Source organism: Dendrobium catenatum, unplaced genomic scaffold (assembly GCF_001605985.2).
Source record: "Dendrobium catenatum unplaced genomic scaffold, ASM160598v2 fragScaff_scaffold_665, whole genome shotgun sequence".
NCBI lineage: Eukaryota > Viridiplantae > Streptophyta > Magnoliopsida > Asparagales > Orchidaceae > Dendrobium > Dendrobium catenatum.
The window spans coordinates 2,582,191-2,598,695 of NW_021319127.1; the positions used below are offsets into that span (position 1 = coordinate 2,582,191).

The following is a 16,505-nucleotide window of genomic DNA, read 5'->3' on the forward strand; positions in this document are numbered from 1 at the left end:
TGGAAGTTAAAAATCAAATAAAGACAATTATTCCTCAAGGATCTTTGACCACTAGCGACTCGAATGACTTGAATCCGACCTGTTAATCTGTTTTGGTTAATTTTTTAATAAGTTATTAACTATAAAATTTATGATATTTGATAAAAAATAATAAGATTAAACCCACATATAAAAAAATTAAGCAAAAAATGCTAAACAAATCATTTTCGGCTCAAAAATAAGTTTGAGGGTCAACTTGAACCCGATCCATTTAACAAACGGGTCAGAAAATCCAATCCAATTCCAACTCGTTTATTAAATAGTTTTTTGTATTGATAACCTGCCTTTTATGACTACATACTCTAACAAGTGAGAGCTATTATATCATTTATAGTAGCTTTAAAAAAAAATTTCTCTGAAAAAGTTATAAAAAGTTTTAGCCGCTCTAAACAAACCCTAAATGCTCAGGATTTTTTAAATCTTTATGGCTGCCAAAAAAGTCCCTAAGGATCTTTTGATCAATTTGGGGAGGTTCCATCCATCATTAAAATCAGACTTGAAACTGCTATATGGAGAGCTATTTTGTGATGTTATTATGGAATGATATGCTCGATCATTAAGAACTTAACATAGATAGCAATTTGTTTGAAAATTGTGTTTGAAAGCTGCTCTTCGAACGGATCTGTCAAAGCCCATTTTTGCAGATTTCCCCTTTCTTCCCTGAACTGAATCTACCCGAAACACCCGTTCGAATTCGAATCGTTTCTCCCTCCAAACCCTAAACTCGCATCCAAAGCTGCCGCACGCCGGAGGCACTGCAAATCCTCCTCCGGCAGCGGCGTCGGGCATTCCTTTTTTTTTTTTGGTGGGCCCTTATGTAGTACGCGCTGTTTCCTTCTTCTCGGCTCCTCTCGTACTCAGTCTACTACCTGCTGCTTCGCTTGTACAGATCTGTTTCGAGCTTGACCGTCGTCACCTTCATTTACCGGGAGATAAGATTTCATCACTGGAAGATGGTGTTAATGATTCCTGCTGGGCGATATCGAGCAGCCCCACACCCCTGAAGACTGCCTGCCTCCTCTTCGCGGCTCTTCTACGGAGAATGTAGGCACACCTAGACCCGTATTGCGCTATCCCTGGCATAACTTTCTCGAGATACAGTCCTTCGACTCTTCTCCAGTGAGATCGAGTCGCCCACAATTAAACCTTTAGCTCGTATTTTTCACTTGTGAAGTGCTTCGCTTGAATTAGTTCGTAGGGCAAGTGTTGATTCCAGAAAAGGATTGTAGTTTGCATTGATACAGCTATAAATCCCCCTTTTTTATTAACTTTTTTATATTTGACAGCTTCCAGACATTTTAATTCATGTTTCGCAATCGTTTGTGTGGATTCAATCTGTGTATATCATGTCCATGCCAATTCTTTATTTTCCAATTGTTTTTCATCCAATAGTGAACAGATGAAAATATTTAATACCTCGGATCAGTCCACGCATTGATTGATGACAAATTTCAATGTTCGGATGCATTTGTTACTGGTCTTGCGAAATTAAGTTTCTCTATGTTCAAGGTTCGGATGCATTTGATGAGTCTTGTTGGTCAAATTTGCTCATAATGTTTAATGAATGTTTTTTACCTTGCAGAATTTCGATAAATGAATTTTATATCTTTGGTATTTTCATTTTTTTTGCCTTTAGATTGTTTGATTGCTTTTAAAATTTTTCATTTTGTTAGTGCAATATAGCTTTTTTGTCTTTCTATTCCTATCGTTATGTCACTGCTTCCTAAATCAGTTTAATTGTTTAATTGCAGGTGGTGACAACATCATCATTTGAAGATAGAGTTTTCATCCTTCTTGAAGCTCTAAGTTGTTTTTAAACATGAATAAGCAAGCTTCAATTGTTCCTAGCTATGGGAACAACAAAGGGCCAGTCACACGAGCTAAAACTGCTGCCATGGCTTCTCAAGGCAGGAGACTTCTGCCAAGGCCACCGCTAATACCTGATAAAAAACAAACAAAAGTGAGAAGAACAAAGAGAGTGACTTCAGAAGAGAACAATCATACTGCCCCTTACGTTGTGAGTTCACAGAACAAAAAGCGAGCAGTTCTTAAGGATGTCTCCAATGTATGCTGTGAGAGTTCTTACAGAAATTGCGTGAATCCAGTAAAAATACAGGTGATATTCCTTCTCCTGCTTGATTTTCCCATTTTAGATACATAAATGAGTATTTTCTTAGGCCACAGCGTTATTATCTACTAATATTCGTCTTTGTTTCCCCAAATTTCATCTGGTCAAATTACCAACATTGTTCAATTTTGGCATTTATCTTCAGGCCAAGGCTTGCACGCAGCAAGTACGACCCGAAAATGTTAAGGCTAAAACAAGGTCTGACCACAAAGATTTAAAATATACCCCAGCCATGTCTTCTAATTTTGAGCTGCATGATGATGGAAACGACCGAAAATGTAAAAAACATGTATCAGAGAGTTTATTCGATCGAGAGAGCTCATTTACTTCTGCAAATTTGGATGGGGCTATGCTAAGAGAGACTAAAATGGAAGGATGCGTAATGGATGGTTAGCATTGCAGATGCATCTCTACTTTATGCTGAAGCATTTACAAATACTTTATGCTCTTGATATTAGAGAATTGTTGGACCAACTGTGTAGCTTTGATATTGGCCTATAGATGTGCCATTTTACTAGCTAATTAGTACTTTAGTTAGTTTAGTAGTTTAATCAACGTTTCTATTCACTTTTGTTTATTGTTTTATAAAACATGTTACATGCACCTACATACAAACAAATGTTTGGCAATCATACTTTAATTTATTATTTTTTGAAACAAAATGCACTGTTTACCGACCATGTTTGGCAAAATTGGTTTTTAAAACAAACTTATAGGTGTTTCCACATGTAATGGTTACATGCCTATGTGTTTTTTCAATAAATTAGACTAATTAGACAATTAGCGATTAGTTTAAGGATTAGTTTGTTTTATAATTAGCATCATTAAAGTTTTATAAGCATCTAATTATGCTTATTAGGTATAACATAGTTAATTAACCAATTAGTTAATTAATTAACATGTTTTAGCATTGATTATTTATTAGGGCTAGTTGGTTATTAATTAGAGTGTTAATTAAGATAATTAATTATTTATGAACGTTTAATTGTAATAATTAGGTCTGGGAGAATAAATTTGTTTTTTAATTAGCCATAATAATTAGCATTTAAGTATCTAAACTGATTAGAGATTAATGAAGTTTTACTTAAGATCATTGAGCCTTTTTTTATTCAAGAATTAAGCTTATTATTAATTAACTAAAAAGAGCAATTGGTATTTAAAGAGTTATTTATCCTAATTATTGGTTTTTGAAGGTTTTATTGAATTTTAGAAATAGATATTTGATTTTTATTTTGTTAATTTATTGACGATAAGAATCTATAATTAACATTTTATTTAGGATAATTGGTGGTGAATTAGGGTTTTCATTAAGATCATCGAATTTATATCAGTATTTAGTTAGAGTACTTAGGCATAGGATACTTTGTTAAACTATTAATTTTGCATAGTAATTAATCATTAAGTAATAATTATTATTAATTAAGAATCAATTAATAATGTAATTAATTCCATTAAGTTTTAATTAGTACTTATTTATGATTATTTGAAATTGATACAATTAAAATATCATTTAAATGTAGTTTTGCTAAGTAAATAAGCAATTAATTTAAAAATAATTAAACAAATCCATGATTAACTTGTTATTGATTCTGATTCTAACTTATATTATTAAGGCTGAAATTAGATTTAGGATAATCGACATTTTGATAGGATTAAATATGAATCAGGTAAACTTAATTATTAAAATTACTTATATTAATGCCATTTTCTATTTTTGGTGATCAGAAAACTAATAGACCATCTAAATAAATTTTAAGTAAAAATAAAAACAAATCAAATGAAGGTAAACCTAATCATTCGAAATTTCTATTCAACTTTCATGGTATTTCTGTTGTTTACATTTCATCTGAGTTTATTTGAGCTTTTATGCAGTTAAAGGCATCCTTTCTGCGGATCAGGACAGCTCAAATTGCTTGGGTATTCATGATATTGATTTGGACATTTCAAACCCTCAAATGTGCAGCCTCTATGCAAATGACATATATACTAATCTACGAGCTTCTGAGGTAATTAATGCTACTCATTTATCTTTTAATCTTGCTCATTTTGGTTTACATGAAAAATATTACTGAAATTGTTCTATTTCTTCTTTGTTACTCACTTAAGTTTCCACAAATGTCATAATGATTCATACTATTCACTGATGGAAGTCTGCTTTTCGTATTCTCCTTTATCATTTAGTTTTATAAAACAGCTTTATGATCTCGATGTATTATTCTCTCAGAATTGTTTTTCCTTTTTTGCACTACCTATACTAGAGATTCACTAAATTTTGTTACTTTCATCCTTTATTTCTTCAGCTTATCTGTAGGACTTCTTCAACTTATATGGAAACCTTGCAACGAGAAATCACTCAAAGCATGAGAGGCATCTTGATTGATTGGCTTGTTGAGGTATGTAATAGTTTGTTAGATGAGGTATACATTTTTGTCTAAAAAATTTCTTTATCGTGGCATGTTTAAGAGGTTATTTTCTTTAGCATTTGCGTACCATTTATATTTCACGTTTGACATGCGAGCCACTTTTCATTTTATTTTAAATTAAATAGTGTAATGTTTTCCTATTTAGTAGACATGACCCAATTTATTAGTAATCGAATTTAATACATGTCATAATACAAAATAAAATTTCTAGTTTCTACCATGTGAAAATTGATAAAGGTGATTGATTTCAAATCATTGATGTAAATGTTTTAATCCCCTACAGATTTGTCCCAAATTATATTAAAGAACCATTTTGATCCATCAAGTTTTTAAAGAGGAATCAAAATAGTGTCATGATGAGACTATTTTGATTCCTCATTAAGGAGTTGAGGGATCAAAATGATCATTTAATATAATTGGGGATTATTTTGATCTTTCGTAAAGAGTCAAGGAACTATTTTAATCTTTTTCTCTTTTTAAAATTTTCCCACTATTCCTTTGAATGGATTTGTTAATGTTTACTCTTTTTATAAGACACACTGGTTGCCGTTCTCCATTTACATTCGACAATGTTGTCAGGTGGGAAATATTGTGGGGCTAACTGAAAATTGCAGCAACATTGGTAAAAAGAAATATTGTGTGAAAGAAAACGATTCTGTTTAGCGGCATTAAACTCCTCAGTTATTATTTATTGCATGACTAAACCAGCATTAATTGACCAAAAAAACATCGATGCTGCCGACTTGGCAGCTGAACCGAAAGTGAAAGTTTTAGTTTTCAAGGGGCTGTTTGAGATCAATTTTATCTTTTGTTGCTGTTTATATATATATATATATAATTGTTTAATTAGTTCTATCTTTTAGTTTTAAAATAAATTAAGTTATTTTTAAACACTCAAAATAAGTTTAATATGTTTAAAACATTTTTAAAAACAACCACATCATTGATCGCCATTATCACAATCATTGAAACCCACTAACATTGTCAAATTGCCATCTTCGTTGCCGGCGCCAGCCACCACTTACACAATCTCGCTTGCAATCATCACCATTATCATTGCCTTGTCAGCTGCTGCCACCCCACTGGCGACGATGACCCCACTGTTGAATCAACTTATTTAATATTCAATGGAAATATATATATATATAGAAAGTAATTCCAAATAGCCCTTAAGTATTTGGAAAAAGAGGACAAGAGATTGCATAATTGATTGTTGTAGTTATTGGAAAATTAGCAAATAAACACTTTTGAAGATGAATGTATCTGCGATTGTTTTAGCTATATGCTAAAATTTTGGGACCTTAAATTTTCTGAAGTTTGTGTGTTGATTCCATTGTGATTCCAGAGATGATGATGATTTATGTTACAGAATGAGCACTCCCATGATTGTTTTAATGCTCAACTTTGGTAACGTTAATGTTTTTAGAGTTATGTGTTGATTCTGTTGTGGTGTTAATTATTCTATGGTTGAACTATGTTTTTTTCCATATTTACAACCTCATTTGCTGCTGCTGCTGCTGCTGCAAGTTGCATTGTCGGTTCCCCCATGACTATCATAAGTACATGCTCAATTTTGAGTACTTTTGTGTTGATTCCATCATGATTGCATGGATGTTGATTATTCTATATAATTGAACTCAGTTCTTACACATTTGGTCCACTAATTTACTTTTCCTGCATATGAGGAAATTTCTGTTAATGTTCTTTTCTTTTTCAGGTTGCTGAAGAATATAGACTTGTTCCAGATACACTTTATTTGAGTGTGTATGCCATTGATAGTTTTCTATCTGAAAATTGTATTGAAAGACAAAGGCTGCAACTTCTGGGTGTAACATGCATGTTGATTGCATCGTAAGATTTTTTTTTTATTGTATGAGGGGTTCTTTATTTTCAACGCTTCTTAAAATTCTAGTATTTTACCTTGGCTATTATCAATGCTGTATCAGACAGTTGGAGCTCCAAAAATTTACGTTCTTGTACATTATGGTTGAGAAGCCAACATTCACGTGCTGCAATTAAATTTTATTTAAGTTTTTGATGGATCCTGTATTTTAAAAACTCCAGCAAGTCATGTCCAAAAGAAATTGCAGATATTTTAACTTGTACTGAATGAGTGCATAAAATGTTTTCTATTTTGTTCTTTCATATGAATCTATATTCATATTTGCAATGATAGATTTTTTACGTGTTAGAACATTGATGACGATAGAGAGTAGCGTTGATGTTGTCACGATGGTGGTTGTACGATGGCTCAATGACGACGGTCGAATGATGTACTAATGGAAGCGGTTGGGCGATGATTCGATGGTGGCAATTGGATGGTGATGCTTGAGTGTGGAGCTTCAAGATTCTTATAACCTATGAGCTCTCTTGAATCCCAAGTCTAGGTCTAAGCTCCCAGTTCCCCCACCCCATGAGAGTGTGTGTTTATTTATTGATTTTTGAGAGTGACACGCCTTGTAAATAAAGAAAATATTCATAACACGCTGTTAGACGACCCTAGTAATCCCTTTGATCATAGGGCATTTGTTCAACATTTAAATGCCTTAATGTTGTCAAGATTAAGCAATCTTAGGTTCGTTGGATTCATCTCGTTTAGACGCTCGATTTGTCTATAAGCATATAAGATTTGAAAATCGTTTGGTCATCCAATTAATATCAAGTTTTCAATTACATTTGATGTGCTTAATCTAGGCTTATTGACACTTAGAATGGACCACTTATGTTATGTTGGGTTCATTTCTTCGAGACCTTCAACTCAATTATAAGTTTGCTGAAATCAAAGTTTGAATTATCTTGAATTTAATTTTGAAAGTTTTCAATTTAAATATGCATCAGGATTCGTGCCCGCTCAAAGCAATTTTGCTAACATATCAAGATTAACTAAACATAATGCTCACTAGTTCCAGTCAACTTCTTATATCCTATATAAATTATGACACGCGATTAGGTTTTGATTTAGGAACTCTTTGGTTGGCTGAAAAAGAAATGCACTATATTTGAAATATTTTGGATGGGTGTAAAATAAATGCAGGTGATTATTTTTTTATTTGGATTGAAGTAAAATGAATGTAATGTAAAGTTCAAATATGATGGGTTGGTGTAGTTGGGATGGCGGTGGTCAATGACAGTGGCCTGCGATATGCGACAACGTTGGCGGCTGGAGCCTGGTGGTGGTGGCTGCCAGTGGTAGGCGTTGACCATCGGTGGTAGTCGGAGGTGGGTGGTAGCGGTGGTCGACGAAGTGGGTAGTGATGGTAGTGGCGGCATGTTGCGGCCAGTAGAAGAGCGGCGGAGGTGGTGGCTGTTGGATGTGGGTGACGGCAACAAACGTCGTTGGGTGGCTTCAACAGGCGGCAGTGGTGGGCGGTAGGTGGCGACGACCATGGCGATGAAGTTACAGTGTATCTAGAAATTATCCAAATTGGACTAATTCCAAATACATCGAATTTACACTAATGATACATTTCAAATACCAAAACATTTTACACTTTATTTGTTTTACTTCAACCCAAACACCAATATTCTCAAATCTCTATATTTGGAAAACTTTGAGCCCATTTTACTTCAAACCAAACAATCCCTTAAAAGTTAAAACCATAACACAAATATCATTTTACTACGTTGGTTGGTTTTTGCCATCAAATTCTTGTAACTTCAGCTGTTTGCTGAAAATTTCGTGTGCTATGTGGGAACAGTAAATTTGCCTTGTTTTGTTCAAAACAATTATTGGTAGCATAATGCATGCATCAGTATCTGCGGCAAACAAAGCATAGGCTTGTTTGGGAAAATGTTATTGATTAGTAAAAGCAATGTGGAGGTATGAAAGCAAGTTACTTAGCTTGGGAGTATTCAGCGCCTGAGTGTATTCACCTACTTTCTAGTAATTTTACATGAAGTCAACCGTATGCTTCTTTGCATATTCAACCTCATTATGCCTTGCTCTTGTCATCTGAATATATACATACATGTTCCACGCTGAATGATTTTTGTTGATTATGTTAGGATGTAGACTTCTTCTGTAAAATTTTTAATTATTTTTTGTACAATGACTGCTTTATAAGGATTTTATGAATTTGAATCACGAAAACCTTTTCCCATTGTCCATTTTATGCTGCAAAGTTAAGGCAGAAATGTCACCTTTGGCCTCGATTTGTTTTATATACTGTCCTATGTTTTTGCAGCAAGTACGAAGAAATTTGTGCTCCTCGTGTGGAAGAGTTTTGCTATATTACAGATAACACGTACAACAAAGCAGATGTATGATAATTAATCTCCAGTTTACATGTTACCGTTATTTTGCCAGAAAACTAATCAATGAAATGAAAAAAAAAAAAAATGAAAGTTAACCATATATATTTTTAATGATTGTTCACCTTATCAATGGCAGGTACTCAAAATGGAGATTGAAGTACTGAGCCACTTGGATTTCCGATTGTCTGTTCCCACTATTAAAACATTTTTAAGGTCATCTAACCTTCCAGATCTTTGTTTTTAATGCCAGATCTATTAAACAGATGACTTCTAATAACATCATATTCTTGTGTGCAGAAGGTTCCTCAGAGCAGCGCAAGTGTCTTATAGTGTATGTATCACCCCAAATTTATTTAAGTTTTTTTTTAGGAGATAAACATGCTAAAATAATTATATTGACCGCCTTAGGGACAATACTGCTCGAATACCTAAGAAAAATGCATTTTCTATAGCTAAATACAGGAAAATTTTTCTCATATTTTGTGCATGAAGTTAAACCTAGGCAAGGCAGTGTTGAGCTACATATGTGCTCCATGATCAATTCGAGCACGTGTGCTGAGAATAATAGACAACGAATATGACGTCACATGAAACAAGCTCGAACATCACTTGTTTTGAGAAACGGGTAACTCAATCTAAAATTGGTAAAAATGATAGTCTAAGGATATGACAGACAACTCTACACCCCAATAGCTTACTTCCCTTAGCCACCGAGCACTCAAGCCCACTGTTGGCCAACCACCTGCCAAGCTACTCTCTTTTGCCTGTCCTCTCTCCCTCTCATACTCTCTCTCTCTTTCTCTCACCCTATCTCACTCTCTCCACCAAACAACAACCTCACCTCTTCCTCTCACTCTATCTCACTCTCTCTCCACCAAACAACAACCTCACCTCCGCTTACTCTCAAACCTGACAACCCATAGACTGTCACTTGAAGCGACCCCCCTGTTGACCCCTACAAAAGATACTCTCGTTCGACCTCAAGGTGCTACTAACGCCTCATCTGCAGGCCAAATCCAAGACCCACATGTACGTCCCATCTCAAACTCCTCTTCACAACTGAACCACTACCCGTTTGCTTCTAGCCATCCACCTCTTCCTTTAATCCAACCTCCCAGCCGAGCTCTCACACAGCCGCAAATCCTCTAGCAGGAACTCCTCATTCGATCCAACCAGACTAGACTGGTCTAGTCTCTATCCCATCTGCAAGCTTTGATCCAACTCTTTGCCGACACCTCACGCCTCCTTTTCCTCTCGTAGCTGATTCCTTCACGGGCCTTCCTCCACCGAATCCCTGTGCTGAGCTGCCTCCGACCCCTTGCTCTATTTGCTGTGCCAATCCGGCTGATAGAGCTCTACACCTAGCCGTCCGACTTTACAGCCGCAATCCCAACTTCTGTGCCGATTCCCCCAACCCCACCTCCAAAATTCCTCGCTGCCTTGCAATCGCAAACTCGATCCCGTCTGTAGCCGAACTTCCCCACTTCGACCAGCCTTCAGACTCCTCAAGCAACCTGATCCATCCAATCTAGCAAGTTTCCTCCTGCATCCAACTCTCGTTAGTTGCTTTGCCCGACCCCTTCTTTTTGTTATAACCCAAAGCAAGCAATCCACTATAGTCAACATAACCCTCATCTTCCCATTATATTTTCTCCTCAACACATCCTTCTTAACTGTATATACATAACTCAACTAAACCATTTACTCGACCTAGATTCTTCAAAAACCACAACTACACCAACCAATGAGGCTACCTATTTTCCACATTATTATTATTACTAATTATTATTGTTAATTAATCTTAATAGTTATCATTACTATTATTATAAAAAAATGAAAAAAGCAAAAGAAGAAAGATTAAAAAAAAGATAGTAGAGGAAAGGAAAAAAAAAAAGAAAAAGAGAAGAAAGAAAAAATTTGTGTGCACATCCTCATCATCTCATCTCGACACCGTCACCATCGTCTTGCTCGCCGCAAATGTATAATGGTTTCTAAGCACAAAAACTTCCAAAACCCTATTTTTGACATTCGCGGCCTGTCCGAAGATCCCATATGCACACTTTTTTCTAGCGTAGTGGGAGAGAACTTGGTGCGGCATCGAAGCGGGTAAAGCTTTGTGCATGTTTTTTTAGCATGGTCGGGAATATTGCATTTTCAAATAGGTATCCTTGAAGACCCATGTATGCCTTTCTCTGGCGTGGTGAGATCAAATACGATGGCCGCAGTGTTAGACACTGACCACACACATCTTACTCTGATGTGGTGGGTAAGCTAATACTCCAGAATTTTCCCCTAAACGGGAGAGACCCCGGGAGGCTGCTGAAATTAACTGACGGTGCACATAACTTAAGCAAATACAAATGACCTGATTTGAACAAAAATATAGGAGACTTGAATTTAATTGAACTTTAGGGAACATAACTGAAACGATCATAGGGAATCCGACTTTAAATTAATAAACACCCAATCAAGTTGAAAATACAAACGCTAATTAAAGAGCCGGATCATCCAAATGAAAATCAAAGAATGAACATGGGGCTTGTGATGGACAAGTTTTCAAGCACAATCAACTTGCAAGCAACAACAGTCAGCTGCAAAGAACACATACACCTCCTACAGGCAACAAGAAAAAGACTTGTTATGGATACAACAACTTGCTTGTGGATTAAAATGGTAGACTAACAATAAATATAGGCTATATGTTATGAAAGATGTGCAAGTAAATGCGGCTTGCAAACCGACATGCAGGGGGGTAAGTTAGTAATGAACACAATACACCAACAACCAACATCAGCTTGCAAATGAATACACTAGTTGGGTTTGTGAGCCGCGATGACAGATAAATTGTAAATATAATAGTCTCTCTGCAATCGATGTCAGTGGGCTTGTGAATACCTGTAACGGTTTTTTTAGACCGGTCCCTAGTGGACCGGTCCAATTACGACCTGTCCCTAAAGGACTGATTCGATTTTACTATAGAAGAGGCGGCGACGAAGAGAGAGGGAGAGGAGTGGGGTCCACCAATACTTCAAATTTAAACTCCTTGGAGGGAAAGGAGGGGCAGCAAGGGCTCCTTAGCCATTTGACTTGTAGAAATAATTGAGAGTGGGGTCCACCAATAATTCGATTTTAATTGTATGCTTTAAGTAGGACGAGGGAATTAGGGTTAGGGTTAGGCTTAGGCTTGATTATTATTCTCTTGAGAGTTTCTTCTTGGTGTCTTGGGCTCTAGAGTTTTCTAGAGATTTGGAGAGAACGACCCTCCTCTCGAATTGAGGATCAATTATATCCTTGTTTTTGTTGTTTCCGTTAGTTCTCCCTTTTGCAATACAATTATTATTTGGAGAGCTTTCCATCAGATTTTTTGGGAATCGTTTGCTGTTTTTCTCTATCTTTGTTAGGGTTTTCGATATTCAAGTATTTCCTATCAAATTAGTATCAGAGCAAGTCTTGGGACCATCGGGGGCGGAATTTTTGAAATTCCAAAGGTGAAAATTCATCCCAAGGAAGGAACCCTTGCTGATTTTTGGATCCAAATCCAAAAATTTTGATGGCGACCAAGAAGATAGATGCTTTGAAGAATGTTTTGAAGGAGAAATGGGTCAAATAAAAGCCACTGTGGAAGATCGAATCTCCTCCGTAGAAGATAAGGTTTCGTCCGTGGAAGACAAAATTTCTGATCTTCATTTAATGGTGAAGAAATTATTGAAAAATCAAATCCAAACGGTGGCATCGGAGTCGAAGGGATCAATGGGAAGAACTACGAATTCTGGTTTTCATAAGAGGGAAGACGATGTAGAAATAATTGAGGAGAAAGGAGGAAGGTATGTAGAGAGACGTGGGAATAGGGAACAAGGAGTAAGGGGTGCTGGTTGGGAGAAAAAAAAGAGGGAAATTATGGTAGGAGGGGTGCTGATTTTGGAGAAAGCATGAAAGAAAGTGAAGAGGGGTTTGAAGATGTACATGTAAGGGAAGATAAGGAGACATAGGGAGAGCAAAGCATTTGGGAGGGGAAAATATGGAGGAATACGGGTTAAATGGGGGAGAGCCAAAGACGATGAAGCTGAAGATGCCAATTTTTGAAGGGGAGGATGCTTATGGATGGATCTAGAAGGTGGAGATCGAGGTACTTCGCCGTTAATAGGTTGACGGATGAGGAGAAACTGACAGTAGTAGGCCTATGTTTAGAAGGGAAGGATTTGTCATGGTTCTAGTGGAGGGACCGAAGGAGACTTATACGAAGGTCCTGAACATTCAAGGACTGTTTATTAGAATATTTTATAACTGATAGGGGGAGAGGACTTCTATGAGTAGTTTTTTGCACTGGTACAAGACAGATCAGTGGATGACTATCGGGAGCGATTAGAGTACCTAGCCAGTCGGGTGGAGCGATTATAAGAAACTGCATTAGAAGGAAACTTCATAAAGGGGCTCAAGGCAGAAATCAGAGCGGTGGTGAAAATCATGATGACTCGTGACTTGGGAGAGGCCATGAAGTTGGCACAACTTGAGGAGAATTCGAAGAATCTAGAAAAGGGAGCTAGGAGCAGTAGCTCATGAGGCACTTACACGATGATGACCACCTACTTAACACCCAAGGGGCCTGTAATAGGAGGATTTCGTGAGACCACCAAGAAGAAAATAGTAGGAGGGAGTAGAGGAAATTTCAAGAGGTTGACATAGAAGGAGATTCATGAGAAGAGGGTGAAGTGGTTGTGTTTCAGGTGTGATGAGAAGTATATCCAGGGCATAGGTGTAGGGACTGAACTCTTCAGGTTCTCATCGTCTGTGATGACGAGGAAATTGAGGGAGGCGAGAGAAAAGTAGAGGAGAAGATGCATTTGGACCTGGCAGAGGTTTCCCTGAACTCAGTGGCAGGATTCACCACGAATCATATCATGGAGGTGAAAGGGGAGATGGGGGACAGGGAGGTGGTGGTTCTGATTGATAGTGGGGCTACCCACAATTTCATTTTCATTTTCACTTTGGTCGTCGACTAACTGGGAGTGAAATTGGTGGACACCGGTTGTTATGGGGTTATGATGGATACAAGAAAGGTGGAGAAAGGCTAGAGGATTTGTAGATGAGTGGTATTGACCATCCATGGGGATTCAAGTGCGAGAGGAATTTCTCCCGTTGGAGTTAGGATGTACAGATGTCATCTTGGGGATGAAGTGGCTGCAGACCTTGGGGGACACCAAGATTAATTTGGGAGCACTCACGATGGAGTTGAGGGTGGATGGGAGAAAGGTGATGATCAGAGAAGATGCAGGGCTATCTAAAGCCATGGTGTCACTCAAAATCATGGTAAGGAATATCCAAGAGGTGGGGGAAGGTTATTTGGTGGAACTGCACAGATTGGAGGGAGTTAGATTGGAGGAAGGAGGGGACATACCCCTCTTCATACAGTCATTGATCCAGCAATTCTAGGAGGCGTTTCAGCCGCCTCAGGAATTGCCTACACCAAGGGAGCAGGAGCATGCAATCACCTTGAGGGAAGGTGTATTGCCCATCAGCGTCAGACCTTACCACTATCATCAATTTCAGAAGGATGAGATTGAGAAGTTGATTAGAGAAATGCTAGAGGCAGGTATTATTAGGCCCAGTGTAAGTCCTTTTTCCAGTCCAGTATTACTAATTAAGAAAAAGGATGGTAGCTGGAGGTTTTGTGTGGACTTTAGGGCGGTGAACAAGGAGACTGTGCCAATACTCCAGCTACCATTCTTTTTGTGTGGACTTTAGGGCGGTGTACAAGGAGTACTAGCTAACTTGAAAAAATGTTGTTTTGCCTAGACTAGTGTGGAGTATTTGGGTCATATTGTGTCCAAAGAGGGGGTGGCAGTAGATCAGTAAAAAATTAAGGTTATGTTGAGATGACCATTACCTAAGAATCTGAAGAAGCTGAGAGGATTCTTAGGGATGACAGGATACTACAAGAGGTTCGTGAGAGGGTACAACACTATAGCATGGCCATAGAACAATTGAAGAAGTACGAATTCCTATGGGGGGAGGCAGCCACAACAGCTTTTGAGAGTCTGTAGAAGGTTATGACAACTGTACTAGTCTTAGCACTACCAAACTTTACCCAGGTGTTCGTAGTAGAGACAAATGCTTCAGGATATGGGTTGGGGGTAGCGCTTATGCAAAATCATCGACCCATTGCTTGTTTTTGCCAGGTGTTGACAACTAGGGCCAGACTGAAATCAGTTATGAGCGGGAGTTGATGTCAATTGTACTAGCCATCTAGAAATGACGGCCCTACCTATTAGGTAGGCATTTCATTGTCAGGACGGACCAACGGAGCTTGAAATACTTGTTGGAGTAGCGGATGGTGATAATCAGAGGTGGCTATCTAAGCTGAGGGGCTATGATTTTGAGATCCAATACAGGCTAGGAGTGGAGAATAATGTGGCAGATGCCTTGTTCAGATGTATGGGGGAGTTGCAGGTGACATCAATGTCAGTTCCATTGATGTTAGATTGGGAAGTCATCAAGGAGGAGAGTGCTCAAGATGAAGAATTGGGAAGATCACGACTGATTTACTGAGGGAGGAGAGTAGCCATATGGGGTATTCTTTGGTAGGGGAGAGACTTCTCTACCAGGGGAGGTTTGTGATGCCTCGGACATCGGTCCACATTTTACACTTGCTCCAAGAGTTCCATGGGAGCTCTGTTTGGGGACATTCATGGGTGCAGAAGACCTACAGGAGACTACCTTCAGAGCTATACAAGGGGATGCATAAGGATGTGGAGGAGATGGTTGCTAGGTGTGAGTTCTATCAGAGGAACCAGTACATGGCGATGTCTCCATGAGGATTATTATAACCACTTGCTTTATCAGGTTGGATATGGGAGGAGATATCAATGGATTTCATAGATGAGCTTCCTCGATCAAAAGGATTTATAGTGGTCCTGATGGTAGTGGATCGATTGAGCAAGTATGCTCACTTCATTTCCCTATGACACCCATACACCGCAATGACAGTGGCCTCAACTTTCATCAGAGAGGTGGTCTGACTGCATGGAGTACCAAAGGCTATAGTGTCTGACAGGGATAAGGTGTTCCTTAGCCATTTATGGAGGGAGCTGTTCATATTATAGGGGAAAATATTGAAGGGGAGTATTGCCTGCCACCCACAGATAGATGGCCAAACAGAAGTGGTCAACAAGAGCTTGGATACTTACCTCAGATACTTTATATTAGAGACACCCAAGTTGAGTATTTGTAAAACACCTCTTATCATTCTGCTTCTTAGATGACTCCATTCAAGGTGTTGTATGGGAGGGTTCCACCTCACTTGGTGCACTTTGGGCATATTAGCACTCCAGTTTCTTCAATGTAGTACTTGGAGAAGAGGGACATGGTGTTGGACGAGTTGAAGAAGCATCTGTTGAGAGCTCAATAGATTATAAAAAAATAGGCAGATGGGCATATGAAGGACATCCAATTTGAGGTAGGAGAGAAGATGTTCTTGAAGCTTCGACCATATAAGCAAAAGATATTCGCCAATAGGAGGAATTAGAAGCTTGCCCCAAGATATTTTGTGCCCTATGAGATATTGGAAAGGATTGAAGCAGTGACATATTGGCTGAAACTACCGTCAACGGCGACTTTACATCCTGTTTCCATATATCTCAATTGAGAAGGACCATTGGAGATTA

At 37.9% G+C, this 16,505-nt stretch overlaps 1 protein-coding gene across 2 annotated transcripts in view; it reads left to right on the forward strand.

Moving 5' to 3' along the window:
• The first annotated feature begins 464 nt into the window (after window positions 1-464).
• LOC110092169 (cyclin-A2-1-like) overlaps window positions 465-16,505 on the forward strand; it is a 31,597-nt gene continuing 15,556 nt past the window's right edge. Inside the window, exons 1-9 of one of the 2 annotated variants that reach the window (XM_020816586.2) lie at window positions 465-1,083; window positions 1,791-2,155; window positions 2,313-2,556; window positions 4,040-4,173; window positions 4,468-4,560; window positions 6,308-6,441; window positions 8,775-8,850; window positions 8,981-9,057; window positions 9,145-9,175. In XM_020816586.2, coding sequence (XP_020672245.1) covers window positions 1,859-2,155; window positions 2,313-2,556; window positions 4,040-4,173; window positions 4,468-4,560; window positions 6,308-6,441; window positions 8,775-8,850; window positions 8,981-9,057; window positions 9,145-9,175 — 1,086 coding nt within the window. In that variant the 5' untranslated portion in view covers window positions 465-1,083; window positions 1,791-1,858. Of the gene's footprint in view, window positions 1,084-1,790; window positions 2,156-2,312; window positions 2,557-4,039; window positions 4,174-4,467; window positions 4,561-6,307; window positions 6,442-8,774; window positions 8,851-8,980; window positions 9,058-9,141; window positions 9,176-16,505 lie in introns of both variants that reach the window. The other variant, XM_020816585.2, reaches the window with a different exon arrangement.